The sequence below is a fragment of the Armigeres subalbatus genome, chromosome 3 (genome assembly GCF_024139115.2).
Source record: "Armigeres subalbatus isolate Guangzhou_Male chromosome 3, GZ_Asu_2, whole genome shotgun sequence".
Taxonomy (NCBI): domain Eukaryota; kingdom Metazoa; phylum Arthropoda; class Insecta; order Diptera; family Culicidae; genus Armigeres; species Armigeres subalbatus.
Window position 1 is genome coordinate 320,630,147 of NC_085141.1, and position 24,476 is coordinate 320,654,622.

The 24,476-nt window shown below is 39.5% G+C and overlaps 1 protein-coding gene and 1 long non-coding RNA gene across 2 annotated transcripts in view; both read right to left on the minus strand.

Moving 5' to 3' along the window:
• Nucleotides 1-3,453: 3,453 nt before the first annotated feature.
• Nucleotides 3,454-7,994, minus strand: LOC134220979 (uncharacterized). Its single transcript, XM_062700150.1, is given in 4 exon segments — nucleotides 3,454-3,828; nucleotides 5,844-5,904; nucleotides 5,963-6,044; nucleotides 6,788-7,994. Coding segments are annotated over 4 exon segments (1,650 nt in total). The 5' UTR covers nucleotides 7,990-7,994; the 3' UTR covers nucleotides 3,454-3,523.
• A 3,732-nt stretch (nucleotides 7,995-11,726) lies between these two features.
• Nucleotides 11,727-24,476, minus strand: part of LOC134225454 (uncharacterized) — a 565,870-nt gene continuing 553,120 nt past the window's right edge. Inside the window, exon 2 of the long non-coding RNA XR_009983248.1 lies at nucleotides 11,727-12,022. This is a non-coding gene — a long non-coding RNA (uncharacterized LOC134225454). The remainder of the gene's footprint in view (nucleotides 12,023-24,476) is intronic.

Here is a 24,476-nt window from a genome sequence, read left to right on the forward strand (position 1 = left end):
ATCTCCTGGGTTTCGTGCTCCACCAGCTCGAAGTTTGATGCTATCTCAATTGCAGTAGTAAAGGTGAGATTGCGTTCCGTGAGAAGCTTCGATCGCAGATTATTGTTCACTATGACAGCAACCAACCTGTCGCACAGTGCTTCCTCTTTGAAATCTCCAAATTGACAATTCTCGGCCAGAGTTTTCAGCGTAACTACAAAATCGGCCACCGATTGACCCGATTCCTGGACACATTTGTTGAAAGGGTAACGCTCTTTCAACAGTTTTACGAGTTCGGCATACGTCTTCTCATTGACCTTGGCTGGAGCAACCAAGGACTTTAACTTTTTATAGGAATCATTTCCAATTGCAGACACTAGACGGGTAAAAATCTGTTGCCGGAAATGAGAAAATAATTCATGATTTCATGAATCCAACGTGTTTTCATGTTATGAAAATACACCATGAATATGAATCATGATTTCATGATTTATTTTCGCGTAACGCAACCAATGCGTTACGATTTGGTTGTTAAGATCGAAAAAAAAAAGTTCAACAGGGGTTTTTGAACTCGAATACACCGAGTGAGAGTCCGGCGTGCTACCTTTCAGCCGTTCTCACTTCTTGGGAAGGGAGTGTTCGAAGTATAACCGGTTATGCATTTTGCCGACTGTTGAAGATTGCGTAGTACCATGAGTAATGTTCCTGAAATCATGAATTATAATCATGATTTCATGAACTGCACAGTTAAAATTATAATGTGATATTACATTTATTTTCATGCACATATTTGGAGCATGGAAATAAATTGAAAATTCAATTAATTCATAAATTTACATGCCTTTATTATATGGTTATGGAACGTTTAAATGACGTTTAATTTTACATGTTTGTTTTGCCATGCACTATGCTTGTGATATTACACGACAGTGTATTTTTATATCGTGAAAACCTGGATTGCCTCCCTTTATTACTCATCAGTCCCTTTTCAACCAATTCACCTGATTTTTGTACAATACTAAAAAACCATAACATACTGTATACTTAATCAAGTGATTTGTTTGAAATGCGGCTGAGTAATAAATGTTAGGGATGGGAAAAGAAGTCTTACCCGAATTAAACTGAAATCAGAATATTGTAATACAGATTTGGTCAACCTACTTTTAACCGAATTCTGATACTCAATGCTACTTTAGGTTCCAAAAAAATTGCCCTAAACCCAACGGCATCTGGCATAGTACATATAAAAATACAAAACCTTAGACATCTATATTAAAGTATGTGGAAGCATATTATTACAATTGGTATTTCCGATATAGTTTTTCAATATTAAAACGAACAGTGGGTAATGTCTGTGACATAACCGCTAAGTGGACGTAGGACTTGACTTGACAATGCCTTTAAGATATATAATATGTCAAATTTCTCACATCAACTATTTTGGATACATAATCGGCGTTGCATACCATTCCTTGGCAAAATCTTCTCATCAAACCGACACAGAAATCAAATCTACCTCGAACAAGAATCATCAAAAAAATTCAGGAAGTATCTGTCCGGTCACGAAATATTAGCCTCGACAGTGGCAACCTTCCCAATGAAGGACTGCCTGAAATAAACCACAAGTTGGCTCAGCAGGGGATGTAGACTGTATCTCAGCCCTTTCACTGAAGAGCCTTCTAATCCAAAAGTGCGATAACGACTGAAGGAGAACATTATTTTTAACTCTTAGAGCCTTGAAAAGGCTGTTTGCTCCGGCTAAGTGCAAAAAGTAAGAAAACGATCTTTTCAAATAACCGCGAATTTCTAGTGATGGTATAAAAAAGACTGAATGCTCTGCGAGCGAATGCACTTTTCTTTTATACCTTATTTTGAATCTTCTCTTCTTCTCAATTGGTGGGCCAATCAGCTAGTGTCTTGTATCCCGCTTCTTTGTCAGCCAAAGCGTCATCATCATCAACGCGTTCGAGAAGGGCTTCTTCTTTTTACGCTTGTTGCTCGCTGCTGGCGTCTATTTCCTAACGGGACTTTTCGCTAGATACAGGCCAATAAGCCGGGCAAGCGAGCTTAGAATTGCAGTTCAGGTGGGAAGTAGGGACACGGCAGGTATTTTCGTCTGTTCGTCATAGTCTCGAAAACCAATAAAAGAGACGCTTTTTTGTAAAACTCATACGTACCAAATCGTAGGCTCAGGAGAAACGTTCTGCTATAGTGGAGTTCTAACAAATGTACGTTGCTTTCGTTGGTTTTAGCCCCTACGACGATGGACGGAAATACCTGCCGTGTCCCTACGTGTTCTTTTCTGAGACAACATTGTTAGTAGTAGAAGGAAGGAAACACTCGGACATGGGATTTCGGGTGATAAGATTTAGAATTGGTAACATGGGACGATCATTCAGTCACGTTCGCTTTGTGTGCGGTCAGTATCAAACAATGTTTATCTACATATTTTTTTATCAATGCCAAAAAATCCAACATTTGATGAAAAATCGATTGAGAGTTTATTAATGTTTGAGCTGTTATCGGTGTTTTTTTTATCCAAATAAGATTATGTGAAAGATTTGGACATCTTATGAATCTTTAAAGGCATGGTCAAGCGAAGTCCTTCGCCCACTTCGCGGTTAAATCAGAAAAATTATCCACTGTTAGTTTTGACGCTATTTATGAAAATCACGCATAAAATTTTATCTCTAGAATATTGGATTTGGCACCCAAGTACAATTTCTATCCCGAAGGGTATTGAAAGCATTGATATTGATCTCTATTATTGGCTCTCTGAAGAACCGTTTGTTTTTTGGACATACATGCTGCATCATTTGGCTTTTTTTCAGCCTGTCTCCGCTCAGCACCGATGCCGGCCGGTCTCGGCTCGACTCTGCTGCTGCTGCTGCCGGTATCTGCTCAGCATTGCTGCTTTGTCGGGTCTGTAGGGTGGACTGATGATGTACTGGCTAGGTTTCGGCTGATGATGATAGCTTCGATGGTGTCGAGCCAGAAAAGCGGTCGGTGCAGACTTCATTCCCTGCTAAAAGGTGTGAGTGATGTTCAATCGATGATGCGGTTGCTTCGCTTGTCCCGGTCAGAATGAAAGGAAAAAATCGCGTTGCGCTATTTTATGGCTTCTCGGCAGACCCAGCGGCTGCTCATTCGCTGGTGTCTGCACCAATCAGAACGTGGTAATGGAATAATGCAAGAATTATGCGGTACCCATATTTATAGGTTCCCTTGATCTCAATGTTTTTCATTGAAAACAGTTTCATGCCTATTGAAACAAGTTTTTCGGGTCTTATCAAGCATGGACGGACATGGAAGGCATACTTGAAATCGGAAATTCGTCCACTGAGACGAACGCTATTAACGTTTAAAATCTTTCAACATAGCGTAACGCGGTCGATTTGAATATTTTGAAATGACACCCGGTATAGTAAAGAGAGACGTAAGTCCTACGCCAAAACAAAGTGTTCAATGCAGAGAAGTTATATTTATTTATTAGTTATTCTTGTATCCATCGTAAGCGGTTTGAACACCTTTCAATAGTGGTAAATCAAGCATCTGTGTCTGGTGGATTGGTAACTTCGAAATTTGATAAGGCAGCAATCACTTTTCTGACTGAACGCTGTCTCTGGCCTACGCGGCTAGCGTTCGATTTTGATGCCGCCATAGTTATTATCTTCAGGAAGTATTCCTGAATAAGTTCCATGAACTTCGACGAGACTTTAGTGTACATAAAATTATGAACAAAGTGTATAGTGAAAATATCTTCCATAGCAGTAATTATATCAACTGCGCCCTCAGTCAATCGCGTTTCGTTAGCGTAGATGTAGAATACGGATCTTTCATTACCTATGTCTGAAAACATAAAATAAAAATGTGTTAGAACAATGTGCACTATTTATCAGTAGAATAAAAAGATAGTAAAAGTTTGTAGTCGTATCATCATTGTTTTAGCCCTATTCAATTGTAGTTCGAAGTAGATTGCAAATATTTTCAAATTCGTGTTTGCATTTATAAAAATGGACGAATTCGATAGGTAAAAGGAAAAAATATGCAATGGTGAGAAACAACAAAATCGTTTATACCAAAGTAGGTATACGGTTATTATCAAAAAATTATTATAAATATTATCAAAACGAAATTTAAATAAAAATTCAATGCAAAGGGCAAGAAAATGAAAAGCTATATTTTAGGTTCATTCTACGAAAAAAATATATATTGTGGAATAAGGTGTTCTGACTTTAGCTTTTCATTTTTACGCACTTTGCATTTACTATCTACTTTTTAATTAAATTTCGTTTTGAAAATTATACGGAAATTTCAAAATCGTTGTCGCATACTTTGCCATGAACGATTTCGCTGTCTCTTACAATCTAACGCATTGTTCCTTTACCTCTCGAATTTGTAAATTCAGACATGAGAGGAGCTTGAAATAAATTGATAGTTTTCTGTTTGCAGCAAACTCAAGCAAGTCGCTCCAAATAAAAGTAAGTTCAGGTCGCCTCAATAAATAGAACTATTATGTAACAAAAAATGCTGTTAACAGGAGAATTGTCAGTGATTGCATGCCACAAACACAACGGTACATACTTCATGAATATTGTACGTGCTGTAGCATTTGAAGATTAATCGCAAATGATTGCACTACACGAAAAAAAAGTAATATCTTCTTCTAGCACACTATGCTACTTTTTTTTCTTTTCTTCAACATTAATTTATAAAATTCCCAACTGTTCCAATATTTTTATATCTAATATCCATTAACCTCAATAACCTATTCACTTCGGGTGGTTCAAAAAATCGTTTTGCTCCACAGCGCTCTTCTGATTCTTTATCATGTTCTTAATGTCCTTTGAAAATTTGAGCTCATTTGGATTTAAACTGATTTAGCACAAGCCGTTTCAATTTTGCATGCAATTTAGTATGAGGAAATTTATTTTATCATTATACTGATAATGACGCTTCGTCATTAAGCGCAGGTTAGAAGAAAACCTATATAGCTAGAAGAAATACTCAAAAGATTCCACTGTTCGAAAACCGCATCTTAATTAATCGTTCCAATAATTAGTAATCAAATTTAATCTATACCGTGGTTTTCTGGAGCTAATTGCGTCATTCCTCAACAGGTAACATTGCTGCTTGTGGCGCGAAAGATAGCACACACAAATTCAGGCTACTATGTTGCATTGCACATTTCAGTGATGCTCTCAAAAAAGTTTAACGATCATGACTAAAGATTCGCAACTTGTCTTAAAATCGATTACTAATTATTGGGACGATTAATCAACATGCGGTTTTCGTTGGGTGGAAGCTGTTGAGTATCCCTTTTAGCTATGTAGGTTTTCTTTAAACCTGCGCTTAATGGGGAAACGTCATTAACAGTACAATGAAAAAATAAATTTCTCCATACTAATTTGCATGCAAACTTGGAACGGCTTGTGCTAAATCAGTTTTAATCCAAATGAGCTCAATGTTTTAGAGGACACTCAGAACATGGTAAAGAATCAGAAGAGCACTGTGGAGCAAAATCGATTTTTTGAACCACCCTACTAGAAACTCTTTATTAAGTGATAATGCCTGCAGTCTGAATAAGTAGTGCATGACAAAAATATCGGCACCAACATTTCAAAAGGGCGTAGCTGCTTTTGTAAACAAGAGCTTCTCACGTAGCTGGTGAGTTAATTTGAGCCCACTCACGCAATCCAACACCACTGGTGAAAGCAGCAAAATCTCTTCTTTCATTAAATGGTGCTGGATTGCGTGGGTGAGCACAAATTAACCCACCAGAGACGCGAGAAGCACTTGTTTACAAAAGCAGTTTCGCCCTTCTGAAATATTGGTTCGGATATGTAGCTTTATAAAAAACTTACCAACAGATACCATAATTGGGCCTGGACTGCCAATAAATATGTCATCAATACGTGTACCAATCTAAAAACAATTAATCAAAAATAATTCGCTAAACTTTACTATATGAAGGTATACTCACTTCCTTCTTGATCAGGAAATCTTCGAAGTTCTCTCCTACAAGCAAACAAAGAAATTCCAGTATTTCAAAGTCGGTTGATGCCAATATGATAAAAGAAAGGTGAGGAGATCATTTAGTGTATTACACGGCAGTTTGCATGTAGTAGTGCGTCGTTTCCATTGCGTCTTAGCAACCTCTTAGTCACATGACGACGGCCTACGTCACAGAGGTTGTTATTAATTTTTCTTCAACTTCCCCTCCTAGCGTCAACGCGGCTTATCGTCGTATCTAGGAGTAACCAGTATTTTGTTATTCTAACAATAACAAGAAAAAATATTTCGTGGTGAGCATAGTTCATTCTTTAATTAGTTCATAGTTCATTCATTTATTAACTATTTCAGGAAAATGCGGGTATTCCGGATAATTGAGGATTATTTTTTTTGGAACATTGAGCGCCCTCTGATTATGCCGATAGGTACATTGCCGAAAAATAGTGTTAAAACATACAGTGCAGTTTTTAGCCTTTCTTATTCAACCCTCTGTACTACGCAGAGCATAAAAGAAGTGCTTTTTGCGAATAGAAATCCGGATAATTCGAGTAATTATACTTTCGTGTAGTAATGTTATTCTTGCTGAAGCTGTTCTTATTTTTTCTATAAAATATATTTTTGCTTCGTCAGTAGCAAGAAATATTGGAAAAAGTAGTTTTCTTATTCTTGGTTCAAGAAGTTGAGACCATGTGACGTCACTCACTTCCCCTCCAATTTCGTTATGTTTTTCGCATTACTAATACTATTAGGCCTCCACTTCCTCCACACCTTTCTTTTACCATATTGGGTTGATGCTTCTGTCAGATTCTTATTGGATTTGACAGCATGTGAGTACCGGATGATTTTTTCCCTCTTCGATGCAAAATATTTACGAAATTCTGTAACGTTCACTCCGGTAGCCTGATTGAAATGGAAATTCAGAAGGAGACGTCGTCGTAGAACCGGCAGTTGTTTCAACATGATGGCTGTATTAATTTTCTCATCAAGCCTGAACCGAACGTAAGGTTGTGATAGGAGCAGAAATTCGTTTGAAAGCAAGTTCGGTTCATCTCTAACCAATTTTGCTTGATCAACCTTATCACACTGGTTGGCAGATTTCGCCCAGTATTCACTCAGAGTTCCTGCTCGTTCGTTCCGCTTCTTCTTTAGACTCATTGAATTAATAAGTGTTTGATGTGGCTGAGAATTTCTGAACCGGTTTAAATAGTTGTTCCGATTAATCATTTTGTATTTCAGCTCGATGTAACCTTGGCCGCCTCCAAACCCATCGTCGTCAGTGTAATCGAATGCCGGGAACTTTTCAAGAATTTAACGTGCGACTGTTTCCATAGTATCGGCTCTGATTCTCGTATCGATAATTCGAAGCTGTTCTACCACGGTGTTTATCAATGTCGTTAGTTCTGTCTTGGTGATACGTATCGCTGCGGGTATAAATACACCTGGATTGGATTTTTTAAATTCTTGTAGGGCTCGCAAACGATCCAGAAGGTGGTCACTGATTTTGCTCCAATTGATATCGAAACACCGAAATTTCATCTCCGTGGATGCTTGTTTCTTTGTGCATTTTGTAAGCAGCGCACCTTCGGAGGAGTTGCGTTTGGGACTGATATTCGGAGATTCATTTTCAACATTGCTGGTTGATGTAGTGCCATTCGGTTGATTTGATTCATCTTGATTCTGCTCACTCGGATATAACATTTCCATACTGGCTGTGTTTGACTGACTTTCAATGTTTACTTTGCTTTGTTCAGCTTCTTCGCATCCTTCGGAAGGAGATGGCATGGATCCAGCGACATATTCGATAATCTCTTCAGTGAGGCCTTTCTCGCCATCGTCGAAGATTGACGCTAACTCCTCTGGAGGGGCGCTTGAAAGCCGACTGTCACTTGACATTATTTGCACATCACATGGTTGATGATCAACTTCCGAAACGACTGATACGATTTGAGGAACTGTCACAACCGGATGTACCGATTGGTCTACCATCGAATTCATCATTATTGGTCCTGTTTGAAATGAAAGAGTAAAATTATTTTTTTCGAACATTGTTAAGTTTTCAATTACTAAATCCAATACACAAAGGACCAACAATATATGTATCTTAGCTAAGCTAGAAACCTTTGACTGACTGAGGATGCTACTGCATAATTGACCAAAACAGATGTACATTGCTCTACGATCCTTGAAAAAATAGTATTCATTATCATGAGGCAGACAAAAATAAATTTTTTGCAATTCCTGATCATAATACCTGGTTTACAGTTGTCATTTGAGTGATAAAACGGCCTACTTTTCCATACCAACAGAATGGATGCTTTAAGGACCATTATGCAACTCAAATGGGTTGCATAATATTCATTATAGCACTCATTTGGGTGCTATAATGAAAAACCTACATTGGGACAGTAGTTACTTGACTACATTTTGCTGAATTAGTTTGGGTGAGTGTTTAAATAGTGTACTCTAAGCGTTTCGTAATAAATGAGATGGTTTGTTGGACATAACAGGTACGGCAAAAATGAGAACTCGTGGAAAAGTTCTCTACGAGTCCACCAATTTGATGGGCACCAAGATTATCATTCATGGTCGTGAATATTGACCCTCGCACAGTTTCAGGGATACCACCACCATGTATAATAATACCGTCTTCCTCCAATATTTTGATGTCCTCCACAAGTCGACGAAATATACAGTCGCCCCCAAAAAATGAAAAATCCTTATTTTTACACAGAAGGACAAGCTGTACATTTTCGGTTTTACAACGCAAATATGGATCAATATTGCCTAGAACCATATACACGCACAATAGTTTGTACCGAGAAGTTGCATTACCAATGGCATTCACAACTATTTCTGCAGCATCCTGGTACAAAAAAATATTTAAAGTTTTATGAGTAAAAACTCGCTATTTTTGAATTTCAACCCATCGTCATAATCCGTCAAGTATCCGGGTACTTTCAGTTTATCCTGAAACACAGCTTTGTAAATGCTCGTATCATTTAACATTGCTCGAAGTGTTTCTAGTATTGGGACATAATAATAGAAAGCATCCTTATGTTCATTATCCTTTTGCAATGAAATTTGAACTGAAGGAACAAAGTTATAGTGCTCTTGATAGAATTTCTGACGCATGTAAGGTGACCTGAACAATCCTCTTGTCCCGAACATGACATTGAAAATATCAATGCTACGTAGTTTTTGGGATACACCGCTCACGAATCGCTCTTTAAGTTCCCTGTCAATTTCATCTTCCATTTCGTTTCCCACTAAGACACAACTGTTGGCCACATAAGTATTTTGCACTGCAGCGGCTTCCCCCAACGCTGTGACCACTTCCTGGATTGCTGTTTGCGTAACATGTTTTTGTGACAACAGCTTTAAAACAATGTTCCGAAAATATGTATGGTCCCGCTGCCCCAATCAAACTCCTCCGACTCCGATCCTCCGACTGCTAGTTCATTCTTGACGATTTCCGGCGGAGGATCAACGCATTCTTCATGTTCAGGAATTGGATCCAAGGGTCTTCCGGCAAGATCTTCAGAATCCCTTTGTTCACCGCATTCTGCCTGTACGTTCCCATTACGATGGAAGTACATGTTGTGAATGCGCATGCTGTTAACAGTGACAAAAGGTTTTTTTGTCCAGCACCCGAATGGACAAAATGTTGGTTGACCAGCATTGAGGTGCTTCGCCAAGTGTTTGGCCATCGTTTTCACACTGTATTCCACGCAATCACACGACACAACAGAGCACCGGAAAATGCGCTTGACTTTCACATATTGGTGCCGCTGACGCAAATGTTTTTTGTACGCGTCGAAGGATTTGCACCGTAAACCGCATTCCGAGATAACGCACTCGAATATTTTTTGGCACTTATGCACTCGCGAATGGTAAATATATCTTTCAACATCGTTGAAATGCGAAGCACAGAACTTACAAACAATTTCTTCGGCCATTTGCAGCGACGCACTTACTATGCAAACCTTTTGCATGAGATGAAAAACTGAAGATCGGCCATATTTTTTTTTCAAACTGTGTTGCTATAATTTTACACGTCGATTGAAAAATACAGGTTTAATAATTTACTTCCACATACATTTTTATTGAATTTTATAGCAACGAAAGTGTCATGCACTTTGGGTGAAATTCGAGTGAAATTTAATGTAATATCTAATGCTTATTCGTGCTCTAATTATGTGCATTGATTTAAATGTAGATTTCAATAAAATACCTAATCCAATCAATGTAAAAATAGATTGGCGACACATTACATGTCGTTTAAATTTAATTATTTTTTGCTGTGTGGCATAATTCATGATTTCATGATTTTTTATTCATGATTGTGGGTCTGCATTTGTTTCCGTGTAGACATGACACTTTCCTATTATCGGTGATGTTATTCAGGACACAAAAGTGGTTGAGTCTTTCCTCATACAGCGAAAAATCCTCACCAGGTAAGAAGACTTCTATTTGACCAGTCAAGCCGACTTGCTGAGATGAGTGTTGGGCCGCAGATTTCGATGAGGTGGTGTCTTGAAGTAGCGGTGCAGACAATGGAGGTAGAACGAGCTTGGCTGGATTGATAATTTTAGCATCATCATCGGCCATCGATGCGATGGCGGCGGGCGTCTACTCGACAACTTATACAATGGCGTCGTTCACATGTTTCACTGTTCCATCGATCTAACTAGTAGCGCTGTTCGACGGCCACCATTGAACGACAGTTCACGTGATCGATGGTTTCCGACAATTTCGCGTTTGCGTACCGTAGCGACTACATTAACGATTTACTCGTCGCCAATTTTATCATGAAGTGAAAGACGATATAACTTCACTTGGTATTAATTATATTTAACTTAAGGCAATACAATGTGACCTTCTATGATCGTGGCTAGATAGAGACTCACCGTTCTCGCTAGATCGTACGATGAATGATCGCTTTATCTTCGTATTATTTCGTATATTATCGTGTGTGGATTACATTGCGGAACGTTTTAGCAAAAATGTATTTTGGTTTATAACTATACAACAATCGATAAAAGACTATACATTTCCGGAATTATGGAAAACTGCAAAAATGATCCTAGTTCACAAATCAGGTAGTATGCGGAATGTTGAAAACTACTGCGGAATTTTCATTGTCTTGGTAAAGTCCTGGAATCTATGATCCACAAAGTCATTTTATCTGCAACTAAAAATGTTATATCGGAACACCAGCATGGTTTTGTTCCATGTCGCTCGACCACGACCATCCTACTATGTTACTCTAATCGATTTTGTGAAGTCAAACGGCTTCATCGAATCGAATCAAGTGGTTTCGATTTATTTTGATTTTTCAAAAGCGTTTGTCTGCGTGCCACATCGTCATGCCGTGAATAAGTTGCGACACATGGGCCTTCCAGACTGGATAGTGAGCTGGATTTTATCATACCTGACCGGCAGAACAGCTTACGTTGAAACAAACTCTTCCCGATCTGAATCCATCAACATTCCTTTGAATGTCCCACAAGGTAGTGTGCTGGGGCCGTTAATATTTGTACTCTACATAAACGACCTGTGTCTTAGACTCTCCTCTGCAAAACTACTGTATGCTGATGATCTCAAAATCTTCATATTGATCAAATCATTTTTAGTCTGCTGACGGACATTTGAAATTTTGCGTTGGTGCGATGAGTATGGAATCCTGCGTTAACATTAAGAACATTGAGAAATGCAAGGTTATCACTTTCTGACGATTTTTTTTTTTTTTTTTTTTTTTTAATTAATTTTATTTGCTAATTATCTAATACATGCATTCATCTCTTAGACTAGGTGTTCCGTGTTTTCTTAACACTATCATCCTTATTTGCTATGTTACATTTTTAGTTATTATTAATACATTTCAATTGCCTCTGGCAGTTAGAATTTTTCCTCTGGTTGAATTGAACCATGTAGGAATTACAATGTTTTCTACTTAAACTAATCTTAACCTATTTTATACTAAGGGTACAAGGAGTTAATCGTTGCAATAGAAGATTGCAACGATTTTTGTCTAAAATTGGAAATTATTTTGTTGGACATTTGTTGCAATGTCTCAATATTAGAAATTCTATGAAGTTCATTGGTACTATACCACGGAGGCAACTTCAGAATCATTTTCAGAATTTTATTTTGAATCCTCTGAAGTGCCTTCTTTCTGGTATTGCAGCAACTAGTCCATATTGGCACAGCATACAACATGGCAGGTCTAAAAATTTGTTTGTAAATCAAAAGTTTGTTCTTAAGACAAAGTTTTGATTTTCTGTTTATAAGTGGATATAGGCACTTAATATATTTGTTACATTTGGCTTGAAGGCCTTCAATGTGATTTTTAAAAGTTAATTTTTGATCCAGCAGAAGTCCTTAATATTTAGCTTCGCTAGACCAATTAATTGGAACCCCATTCATAGTGACAATATGTCTGCTAGAAGGTTTCAAATAAGAAGCTCTCGGCTTATGTGGGAAAATTATAAGCTGAGTTTTGGAAGCATTCGGGGAAATTTTCCATTTTTGCAAGTAAGTGGAGAAAATATCCAAACTTTTTTGCAATCTACTACAAATGACACGAAGGCTACGCCCTTTGGCTGAGAGACCTGTGTCATCTGCGAACAAAGATTTTGACACCCTGGTGGTAAATCAGGTAAGTCAGAAGTAAAATGTTATACAAAATGGGCCCCAGTATGCTGCCTTGGGGACACTAGCCCTTACAGGTAATCTATCAGATTTAGAATTCTGATAGTTTACCTGCAGTGAGCGATCTGATAAATAATTTTGGATCAGTTTAATAATGTACAGAGGAAAATTAAAATTCATCAATTTTACAATCAAACCTTCATGCCAAACACTGTCAAATGCTTTCTCTATATCAAGAAGAGCAACTCCAGTCGAATATCCTTCAGATTTGTTGAGCCGAATTAAGTTCGTAACTCTTAATAACTGATGAGTGGTTGAATGCCCATGGCGAAAACCAAATTGCTCATCAGCAAAAATAGAATTGTCATTAATATGAACCATCATTCTATTTAAAATATTCTTTTCAAACAGTTTGCTTATCGAAGAAAGCAAACTGATTGGGCGATAACTAGAAGCCTCAGCTGGATTTTTGTCCGGCTTCAAAATTGGAACAACTTTGGCGTTTTTCCATTTATCTGGGAAGTATGCCAATTGAAAACATTTGTTAAATAAATTAACCAAAAAGGATAAAGAGCTCTCAGAAAGTTTTTTGATAAGTATGTAGAAAATACCATCATCACCCGGGGCTTTCATATTTTTAAATTTTCTAGTAATAGATCTCACTTCATCCAAATTGGTTCCCAACGAAGGGTCAAAAACATTCTCTTGATTGAGAATGTCTTCGAAGCTCCGTGTAACCTGATCCTCAATTGGACTAGTGAGACCTAGACTAAAATTATGGGCACTCTCGAACTGCTGAGCAAGTTTTTGAGCCTTTTCGCCATTTGATAATAAAATTTTATTTCCCTCTTTAAGCGCTGGAATTGGCTTTTGAGGTTTTTTAACTGGGATCTGGGATTGAGGAACTGGGATCCAACTTCGAGACATTATTCTCAAAGTTGGTATTTCTCAGAATAGCGAAACGTTTTTTAATTTCATTTTGCAAATCTCGCCAAATAACTTTCAACGCGGGATCGCGAGTTCTTTGGTATTGCCTTCGCCTCACATTTTTAAGACGGATCAGTAGCTGAAGATCGTCGTCAATAATAATGGAGTTGAATTTAATTTCACATTTAGGAATTGCAATGCCTCTGGCTTCGACAATTAAATTTGTCAAAGATACGAGCGCATTGTCAATATCACTTTTGGTATCCAAAGGAATATTAACATCAAATTCCTATCGATATATGTTTTATACAAATCCCAATCAGATCTATGATAATTAAAAGTAGAGCTGATTGGATTGTAAATGGCTTCTTGTGAGATTTCAAATGTCACAGGAAGGTGATCAGAGTCAAAGTCAGCATGAGTTACCAATTGGCCACACAGCTGACTTGAATCCGTTAAAACTAAATCAATTGTAGAAGGATTTCGACTGGAAGAAAAACAAGTTGGTCCATTGGGATATTGAATAGTATAATATCTCGCAGAACAATCTTCAAATAAAATTTTACCATTGGAATTGCTTTGAGCATTATTCCATGAACGGTGTTTGGCATTGAAGTCACCAATTACGAAGAAATTTGATTTGTTGCGAGTCAGAATTTGAAGATCAGCTTTCAACAAATTCTTTTGCTGCCCATTGCATTGAAAAGGCAAATAGGCTGCAATGAAGGAAAATTGACCAAAATTTGTTTCAACAGAAACTCCCAAGGTTTCATAAACTTTGGTTTCAAACGAAGAAAATAATTTATGTTTGATACGTCTATTAATGACGATGGCGACCCCACCACAGGCGCTGTCAAGACGATCATTTCTGTAGATAAAATAATTTGGATCTCTTTTAATGGAGAGTCCTGGTTTTAAATACGTTTCAGTTATAATGGCAATATGCACATTATGAACTGAAAGGAAGTTGAATAATTCATCTTCCTTACCCTTTAGAGAGCGGGCATTCCAATTTAGAACTTTCACACAATTATTTAGATCCATTAAAACGGAGTCCGATAACAATTTTTTGTGTGTACTTTATACCAACCTGAACAGCTTCTGGTATGGTATTTGCTTTGAACATTGCATCAATCATGTGATGCAATTGTTCAGTTTAAAAATCAAAATCGGAAGCAGTCATGCTACCTGAATCGGCAACATGACCATTATTTTCCGTTGGGACATGGGTATAAACCTCATTTTGAGAAGAGAAATTTTGTCTACCAGCAGCGATGTTTGCATACGTAGGTACATTGGAAAAATTGGAATTTACTGAAGTGCTTGCTACCCGTTGACGAGCGGCAAAATTTGTTTGTGAATTGTGGTGGGTATGAATTGCTCGACCGGTAACTGGTTTCGAAATTTGAGCGTTTGAAAAATTTCTACCCGTCGAATCTGGGAATTGGAATTGGAATTGGAATTTCCCGTCATCAATTTTGCACGAGAATTCAAAACTTTTTTGCGTGAAGGGCATTCCCAGAAATTGGATTTATGATTGCCCTCACAATTTGCACATTTAAATTTATTAGAATCTTCTCTCACAGGACATGCGTCCTTGACGTGAGAGGTTCCACCACAAATCATGCATTTAGCATCCATGTGACAATGTTTGGTTCCATGACCCCACTTTTGGCACTTACGGCACTGGGTGGGGTTTTGGAAATTTCCCCCAGGCCTGCGGAAATGTTCCCATGTAACACGGACATGAGACAAAATACAGGCCTTTTCTAAACTTTTCATATTATTTAGTTCACTTTTGTTAAAATGAACTAAATAAAATTCTTGAGAAATGCCCCTCTGGGAAGTACCAGAGTGGGATTTCTTTTTCATCTTAATTACTTGGACTGGTGAAAATCCAAGTAATTGAGAAATTTTAATTTTAATCTCATCCAGTGATTTATCATCACTGGGGAGACCTTTCAAGACGACTTTGAACAATCGCTCAGTTTTGTCGTCGTATGTGAAGAATTTATGGCGCTTCTCAGTTAAATACTGAAGAAGACGTTTGCGATCGTCAAAGGATCCCGGCAAAACGCGGCAGTCACCCTTCCTAGCAATCTGAAATGAAACCTTGATCCCCTGAAGGTTACTCAAAATCTCATTCCGGAAGCCAGTAAACTCGGCAACAGATACCACAATTGGCGGAATCCTTTGCTTTTTCGCATTAATCGAATCACCTGGGCTAGAGGTATATTCGATTTGCTCAATTTCATCATTAATCAAATCGAACTGATTGCTCAGTTCGATTGGAGAAGAATTATTTCCGATATTATAGTTAGAAGGAATATCTGAATTCTCCAGCTTCCTTCTATTTTTTCCGCGCTTAGGCAGGACGGTCTTGAAACCTTGTTTCTTTGAAGGAAGTGGAGAATTCAGAGACTCCCCCTTCCTCTTGTTTTTATTAATGCTCATGGCTGAGCGTGGAGACGTGACCTTCTAAGAGGTTTTTTCCTAGAACGGTGTCCCTGCAGGATTACCACCGCTTGTCGGAATTTTACTTCCGCAAACGGGTCCAACGTAAAACGAAGGCACGGGTCCTTGCAAAGATCGTAACGGGATCAGTGGGTACAAATAGCGCTAAGAAGCACCGTTGAAATTAAAATAGCTTCGGGTAGTATTAAAAACATCCTTCCGCAAAGAGAGAAAGAACCGCACAGCACGAAAGCACGATGCGGTCTGACTTTCTGACGATGTTTATCCTCAATTACCTTCGCCTTTACTATCGCTGGAATGGAGGTGGGACGTGCGTCGTCTATCCAAGACTTGGGAGTCGTATAGATTCTAGACTGCGTTTCAGTGATCATATTTCTATAATAACTGCCAAGACTTGGGCAGTTCTCGGATTCATTCGTCTTGGGATCCTTACCATACTTCACAAGTTATTCGTAATGAAAGTATTCAAAAATCATTCATCCGTTTTGCGCTTCGGAACTTACCGTGGAATCAGCCTGCAAATTTACCAGATTATCCTGCTCGCTGTCAGCTGGTTTATCTTGAATTGTTATCAAGGAGGTGGCTGAAACTGAAAAGGTTATCGGTCCACGAATCAAAGGATACATCGATTGCTCGTCTCTTCTCTCGGAAACCCAACTCATCGCTCCTAGTCGCAGGCTGCGGCACGCCTCATTCATCGCTGTCCCCATGCACTCGACAAATTATGGGTATAACAGCCCTTTAAGTTCCTGTTTGAGAGATTTTAACGCTGTGTGTGATATTTCATTTATTTAGTTTACATCTAAACAGACAACACTGAATCAACAATTTGATGCCACAATACACGGTTCGAGGCCGTATCTCTCCATACTCGAATGCGCCCTGGTTTGCCCATCTTGCTCGCTGTGCTCCACTCCGTCTCATACCTGCCGGATCGGAAGCGAACACGATCTTTTCAGGGTTGCTGTCCGGAATTCTTGCAACATGTCCTGCCCTTCCGGCTTTAGCTACCTTCTGGATGCTGGGTTCACCGTAGAGCTGGGCGAGCTCGTGGTTCATTCTTCGTCGACACACACCGTCGTCTTGCACACCGCCGAAGATGGTCCTAAGCACCCGTCTCTCGAATACCCCGAGTGCTCTCCTCGAGCATTGTCCATGTTTCATGTCCGTAGAGCACCGGTGATCAACCCCAATGTACCCCTGGGGTACCTTCGCTGGCCCTAGGGGGTACCTCGGACAAAACTGCATAATGGCGGATGCATTAAATTCCAATCGATACTTATTATTAAAGTTATGATGATTGTGTATTTTTTTATTTCAAAACTTTGTCTTGTACATAATATGCATGGCGATCAGTAAATCAAAGCCAATTAAATCCTGTCCTCCTCTACCAGCACAGCGTATGAAGGGCTGCGGTACAACAGAGCAAACAAATGCAATCTACCTGATCTAAACAAAATGTTGAGAATATGCTTTTGAACTGAAATCTAGATTCTAAAGGTTCGGAAGTGTCCGTTTGAGAGTCATGGAGCCTTTTGTAAGAGAAGCTTCGTTGTAAAAGGATTAGAAGCATCCTTCTACGCTTCTCGAAGGCCGTCTTCCAAGCAGCTCGAAGGCCGCCTTTCAAGATGTTCAGAAGCCTGCACGCGCAACATCTTTCAAATAGCTGTTTGTTCCTAATAAATTGCATTGAAGACGCTGGAAATACATCGAGTCACATTAAAGCCACTTTCCAGTTTCAGAAACATACAATGTTTCATTTCCGTTTAAGTGGCGTTGCAATAGGCCACGCGTCTGACTTCTTGGGTGATTTGGAATTCAATGTGTTTCATATCAGGAACAAAACAGATAAGTTGCAATATTAATAACTCTTCGGTTCATTGCTGTTACGACAATGTATCTGATATGTTGCAAAACACTTTGAGCTCATCTGAGCAGTATTTTATTTTTGACAGTCCTCTGTATGTCCCGTATAAGGTACAATGAAGTTACAAATGACTTTGTAGTTTATGTAGTGCACTTGTAACAGAATCTCCAAATAGAATTGATGTTGTGATGGTTATAGTGAAAGGTTACAAATCTCAAGGTCCATGGTTCGATTCCCGGTTGGTTTTTGTGTTTTTATTTTCATTGTAGCCGCAAGATGTTGCAAGTAGACTCCACCTCTTGCGCTTTTTGTGTCACAAAAGAGTTCCAATTACGACGTGTAGTGCATAACTCAGACCATTAGTAAGTCACACCACAGTTGTTGTTACTCACTGAGAAACAAGTGGTGTTGCTTGGGGGCCATTCACAAAGTACGTCACGCTCCTAGGCTCGGAAACCAACTTTCAAGAGGCTTGGAAGCCTCCTTTCAATTAGTGATGAACTCTTCAATATGTTGAAAAATCACTCAAATAAAGAACAAAAAAAAAGCCTCCTTTCAAGATGCTCGGAAGCCTCCTTTCCAGAGGCTCGGAAGCCTCCTTCCTAGAGGCTTGGAAGTCTCCTTCCAAAAGACCAGGAAGCCTCGTTTTAAGAGGGTCGGAAGCCTTATTTTAAAAAGGTCGGAAGGCTTCTTTCAAGAAAGTCGGAAGCCTTCTTACAAAAAGCTTGGAAGCTATCTTTTAAAAGGCTTGGAAGGTTATTTTCAAAAGGCTCAGAAAAGGAGCTTGAAAGAGGCTCGAAAGCTTCCTTTTAAGAAGGCCGGAAGCCTTCTTTCAAAAAGCCTTGGAGGCTCCTTGAGGCTCGAAAGCTTCCTTTAAAGTGAATCGGAAGCCTCTTTTCAAGAGCCTCGGAAGCCTCCCTTCAATAAGCTCGGAATACTTCGGTCAAGAGGCTTAGAAGCATGCTTTCCAGAGGCTCAGAAGCATCATTTCATGATGCAAAGAAGCCTCCTTTTAAGTGAATCGAAAGCCGCCATTCAAGAGGCTCGAAAGTCTCTCTACAAGACGCTCAGAAGCATCTTAACAAGAGGTGCGGGAGCCTACCTTCAAGAGATCCAGAATCTCCTTTCAGGAGGCTCAACCACCTTGTAAAAGGAAGCCTACTTGCAAAAAGTTAGGAAGACTTCTTTTAAAAGGCTCGAAAACCTCCTTTCAAGTGAAACGGAAGCCTCCCTTCAAGAAGCTCGAAGGTCGCCATTTAAGAGGCTCGGGAGAGCTTCTTACAACAGGCTCGGAAGGTTCCATTCAAAGGGCTCAGAATTATTCTTTCAAATGGCTTATAAGCCTAAAAGGTTGAGAACCGCTGCCGTAAAGGACTACCGGTCTTATCAGCGTCTTGTACATGACACAATTGTTTCGGTGGCGCTTCTTTTTTGACCGTAGTTTCTTCTGTAGCCTGTAGTAGGCCAGACTTCCACAGATGATGCGCCTTCGTATTTCACGACTAACATCGTTATCAGTCGTTAGCAAGGATCCAAGGTAGACGAATTCCTCGACCACCTCGAAGGAATCTCCGTCTATCGTAACACTGCTTCCCAGGCGGGCTCTGTCGCGCTCGGTTTCGCCCACAAGCATGTACTTTGTCTTTGACACATTCACCAACAGTTCAACTTTTGTTGCTTCACGTTTCAGACGGGTGTACAGTTCTGCCACATTTGCAAATGTTGTCCATGTCATCCGCGAAACAAATAAATTGACTGGATCGATTGAAAATCGTACCCCGGCTGTTACACCCGGCCCTCCGCATGACAACTTCTAGCGCAATGTTTAACAACAGGCACGAAAGTCTTAGTCCCCTGCGCGATTCGAACGAACTGCAATTTTCACCCGAAATCTTCACACAGTTTTGCACATCATCCACCGTTGCTTCGATCAGTCTGGTAAGCTTCCCAGCTGTTCTCATCCATAAGTTTCCAGAGCTCTACGCGGTCTATACTGTCGTATGAAATCAATGAACAAATGGTGCGTTGGGACCTGGTATTCACGGCGTTTTTGAAGCATTTTCCGTACAGTAATCTGATCCGTTGTCGAGTGGCCGTCAACGAAGCCGGCTTTATAACTTCCCACGAGCTCCTCGTAGTGCTGCTTCCACCTTTCGATCACCACACGTTCGTCCGTCAAGATGCTCCCATCCTTATCCCGGCACATTTCGGCTCGCGGCCCGAAGCCTTTGCGGAATGCGTTGAGCTTCTGGTAGAACTTGCGCGTTCCTTGAGAACGGCACAGCTGTTCCATCTCCTCGCACTCCGCTTCTTCCAGGCGGCGTTTCTTCTCCTGAAAAAGGCGAGTCTGCTTTCTCCGCTTCCGTCTATAACGCTCCACATTCAACGATGGTTCCGGTCCATACAGAACTCTGATTCTACCAGTAGCGCTTTATGGACATGAAGCATGGACATTAAAAGAGGCGGACCGGAGAGCTTTCGGGGTTTTCGAGCGAAAAGTGCTGCGTACAATACTCGAAGGGAAACTAGAAAATGGTGTGTGGTACAGACGCATGAATCATGAGCTGTATCAAGTATACAAAGAACAAATATCGTGTATCATAAAAAAAAACGGCAGACTTCAGTGGGCTGGTCACTTAGTGCGAATGTCGGAAGAAAGAATAATGAAAACAATATTCTACAGAGAACCAGATAGAGGCCGGCGACTTCGTGGAAGGCCACGAACACGCTGGCTGCACGCGGAGGAATCGGACCTGGGGACCCTAAACGTTTGGGGAAACTGGAGGAACATCGCCCAAGACCGACTTATGGAGCTCTACAATACACCCAGGTTTTTGTTTTACACGGTTTAGATTTGGTCGTTTAAGACCTTCAGCGTCGAAGAAGCAATGAGTTAACCCCATGAAAAAATTCACAAAAAATCAAAGAAAATTCAGAGGGTATTTAAAAAGCTGTGAAAGTTTAGGTTAACCGAGAATTTAATGAATTCCAACCGCGTAAAAAAAAACCTGGGTGTACGCCAGGCATAGTTGTTTCGACGCTGCAGCCAAACAGATAAGATCAGATCATCAATGCCACTCATCCACGCCAGTTGAAGTAAAATTCACTCCTACTCGAAACGCCACGAATTGGTAATATCGTCGACTGTCAGTTTGTAACTAACACAAACCTTTCGAGGAGTCCGACTACTGATTACACTTGCTGACTTCAATGTTTCACAACGCTAGTACCGAATTTATCATCCATGCTCCTTTCATTGCTGCTTGCAGTTCTAGGCAAGGTTTCAGCGGGGTAACCTTTATTTTCTCGACCAGCAGCAAACATCGAGGATTGCAGTGATAGACCTAACGAATGAACAGAATTGCTGCGTACGCCAAATCACTTGCTCCCACAATTAAACGCGCTTCCACGTTGTTCATAAACGAGTTTACCTCAAGCTTTCAAAGGAGAATGATAATAGAGCTGATCGTGAAGTGTTACCAAGGATTTTAAAAGCTTTAATAGTGGATTTCTTGAAATTAAGTAAAAAAGGTCGGGGTTCAGCCAAACCGCACCAAGCGGCTTTCCGACTGACTTGTGATATTTTGTTCGTGCAAGGACAACGGAAATAGTTTAATATCCATTTATGCGTACATTTATAGTAGGATATACTCAGTTATGGAGTTGAAGTATATCCGATACGATTTGCGATCAATTAAATCTGCTAAACAAAAGTTTGAGCAGAATAATCGGTAATTTTTGGTTGGCGCTTGGTGCGATTTGGCTGAACCCCGACCAAAACAATCTTTAGAAAAATTACGAATGGTTAGATAAGGGCAGCTAAAATTTTGTCTCAACATAGTTCAAACTTACACGTATCTTTGATATTGGGAAAAAAAAATTGGAGACATGTGGAGCTTTTGTCTACCATTATCCCAAATCTGGTATTATTATGCATTGAAAATCAACACATTACAGAAAATCCAAATAAAACGGATTTACGATATCTCCAAAATCTGCGATATTCGGTAGAATCGTCCCTATCCGAAAGTTATTGGACCTGTATTTTTTGTTTCGGTACTAGGGTGACTAATTTCGGACAGGGTGATTTTAAAAAATCAACGAATTTTTATTTTTCAAAAAACAGTTAATGAACTTTTGAAATACTAGTCCGATTTTCAATCAATATCCATGAAATTCAATCTCCCAACTTCACATATTGTATGAAAAAGAGAGCTATCCGGCGAGCCACTCTGGAGATAGTATTTTCACGAAATAAAGTAATTGATTCGCCATACAAACAACACCATGCAACCATGCGTCTCCGTATTCATGTAATATATGACTTGTGTACCGGTGTTTGTTACCAATGACTCAAAAATGTATTCTCAAAACGGACTGCTCAACATTTCAATTTTTTTTTCAAAACAATGTGTAAAATTGAGAAAATAAATTTCTTGACTTGATTTGATTTCTAAAAATGCTTAAAGAAATGGTTTTTCAATTTTTCAAGCAAAGATGTCTATGCAGCAAGTTCAAAATGTCAAAACAAACAACTTTGTAGAACAAAGTTTTGCTCTCTTTCGTTTCTATCAGAAGATAACACCCAAATAACATTTTATGTTTTATAACGCTCTTGAAGACCATAATTTACTCTACAAGAGTGTTTTAAAACCAGCATAAAACCAAAATGTTACTAGGGGCACTTATCTAGGTAAGTTTTAACTTATTTAGATGAAAATAAAATTTATCAAAATAAAGCACAAAATCGCCCGCGATAGTGTGCTGAAGACACCAAAACTCCAGAACGTATACAGAGAGTGTTAGAGGTTTTCTTCAATGAATACAGCGGTCTGCCCCAGTAGTGTGGCGACGCGTCCACCCCCCAGAACATCTCATTTCGTCAGTAGTGTGGAACTGTCGATTGACTGTTTGACTTCTTTACTGTTGTTACAACCCTAGCTGCATAACTCAGACCGATTTTGTCGCAGTAGCTAATATATGACTAAATGTTGTTGTATATGAGCAATAGGAACATTTTTACAACACGTCTGCTACCTGGGATATGTCGAAAGTAAAGACGTCCTCTTTTGGGGCGATGTTCAACTTGGACGGAACGTAGTGCCACTCGTAGCGTTCCGAATCAAAGGATTTTTCCTACTTCATGGACATCTTCTGTGGGGCAATGCGCTCACCGGTGCTTGTTAGGACTCCAGCTGAGTTAAAGCAGAAGCTACGAATTTCAAATCCTGCTTGTCGGTAGACGGTCAGACACATCTACCGACAAGCAGGATTTGAAATTTGAATTGATAAGCGATACGGCTTCCTCCACGGTGTCGATACTGTACAGGAAGTCGTCGACGTAATGGTTGTTCTGCTTCTCAAGCTGCTAATGGTTAAGTCACTGCGAGATCTCGTTCTCGTTTTTCACATACTGTGCCATAAGCCTTGTCCGAGCAGCAAAAGTCAAGAAACAAATTGTTGCAGCAACTTTATAGTGACAATTTGGTTATGTTGGACTAGTTATTGTAACCCATGTGGGACACGCGTGCTGATAGGGTGGCTTCCCAAATCAATCGTAGCTTGGTGGGTTTGCACGGATTATAAACTATTTCTAGAAACAGATATAAGATCTTACTGAGGTCCCTTTACTGTAGCTTCTCGGGTGTAATGCGATGTGCATATTCCCTAGGCTCGTAGGCTTTAAGCTACTTTTGCGCCCTTGTCTTCAGTTCTGTAATCTCACTCAACCGCTTCTGTAATGCGTTCATCCGTCTGACCGTCATGTGGCTAGCTGTCAGAAAGGAGATCTTACTTCCGTTGATCTTACTTCCATAACAGTTCCGTTTTGAAGACATCGTTCACTCTACTTGTGGTTGCTTGTATAATACTTCGCACTTGCATATTTTTTTCAGCCTCCAGTTTAACGGTCACGCTCCTCTACTGTGAATAATTTCTTCATCCATTGAAGTAGTTCCCGATTTCCCCTTCTTAATGTATATTTAACATCTTTCAAATAGCTGCTTGTTCGTTATACGTTGAATTGTATACTCTGGCAGCATACCAAGTCTCAAGTGACGCTCAAAGTAACGTTGTAATCTGCCTTGCATCTTACTCCTTGGATAATTATGGCTTCAATATTGTGTTACAGTGAACGAAATAGGGCTTGCCGTTTACTTTGTAAGCAAATATTCAATATCTTTGAAACTATCGAAGTAGGCCTGATACTCTCCACAACTGATAGTCAAATCATTAGTAATCAAAGTAGCCAGAAACAATTGGTTGACAGTCACATGTGGTGAACCATCAAAGGCGAAAGGTTTTCCTGGAGACTCCCGCTTACCTGTGAGCAGAACAACCTCCACCAATATGTTGCATATCAGAAACAAAACAGATGCACAAAATTCCCATTAGGATAACTGTTCCAGTTTTGGCCATGTTCCTAATTTGGCCAGTTTTTCACATAACTCCAAAAATAAAGCAGTTTTTGAAGATTATTCCTCCATAGATTTTTTTTGTATACGAACAAACGGCATTCGGCTAAATAGTCAAGTTTTAACATGGAAATTTTATAGTGAATTCTCTT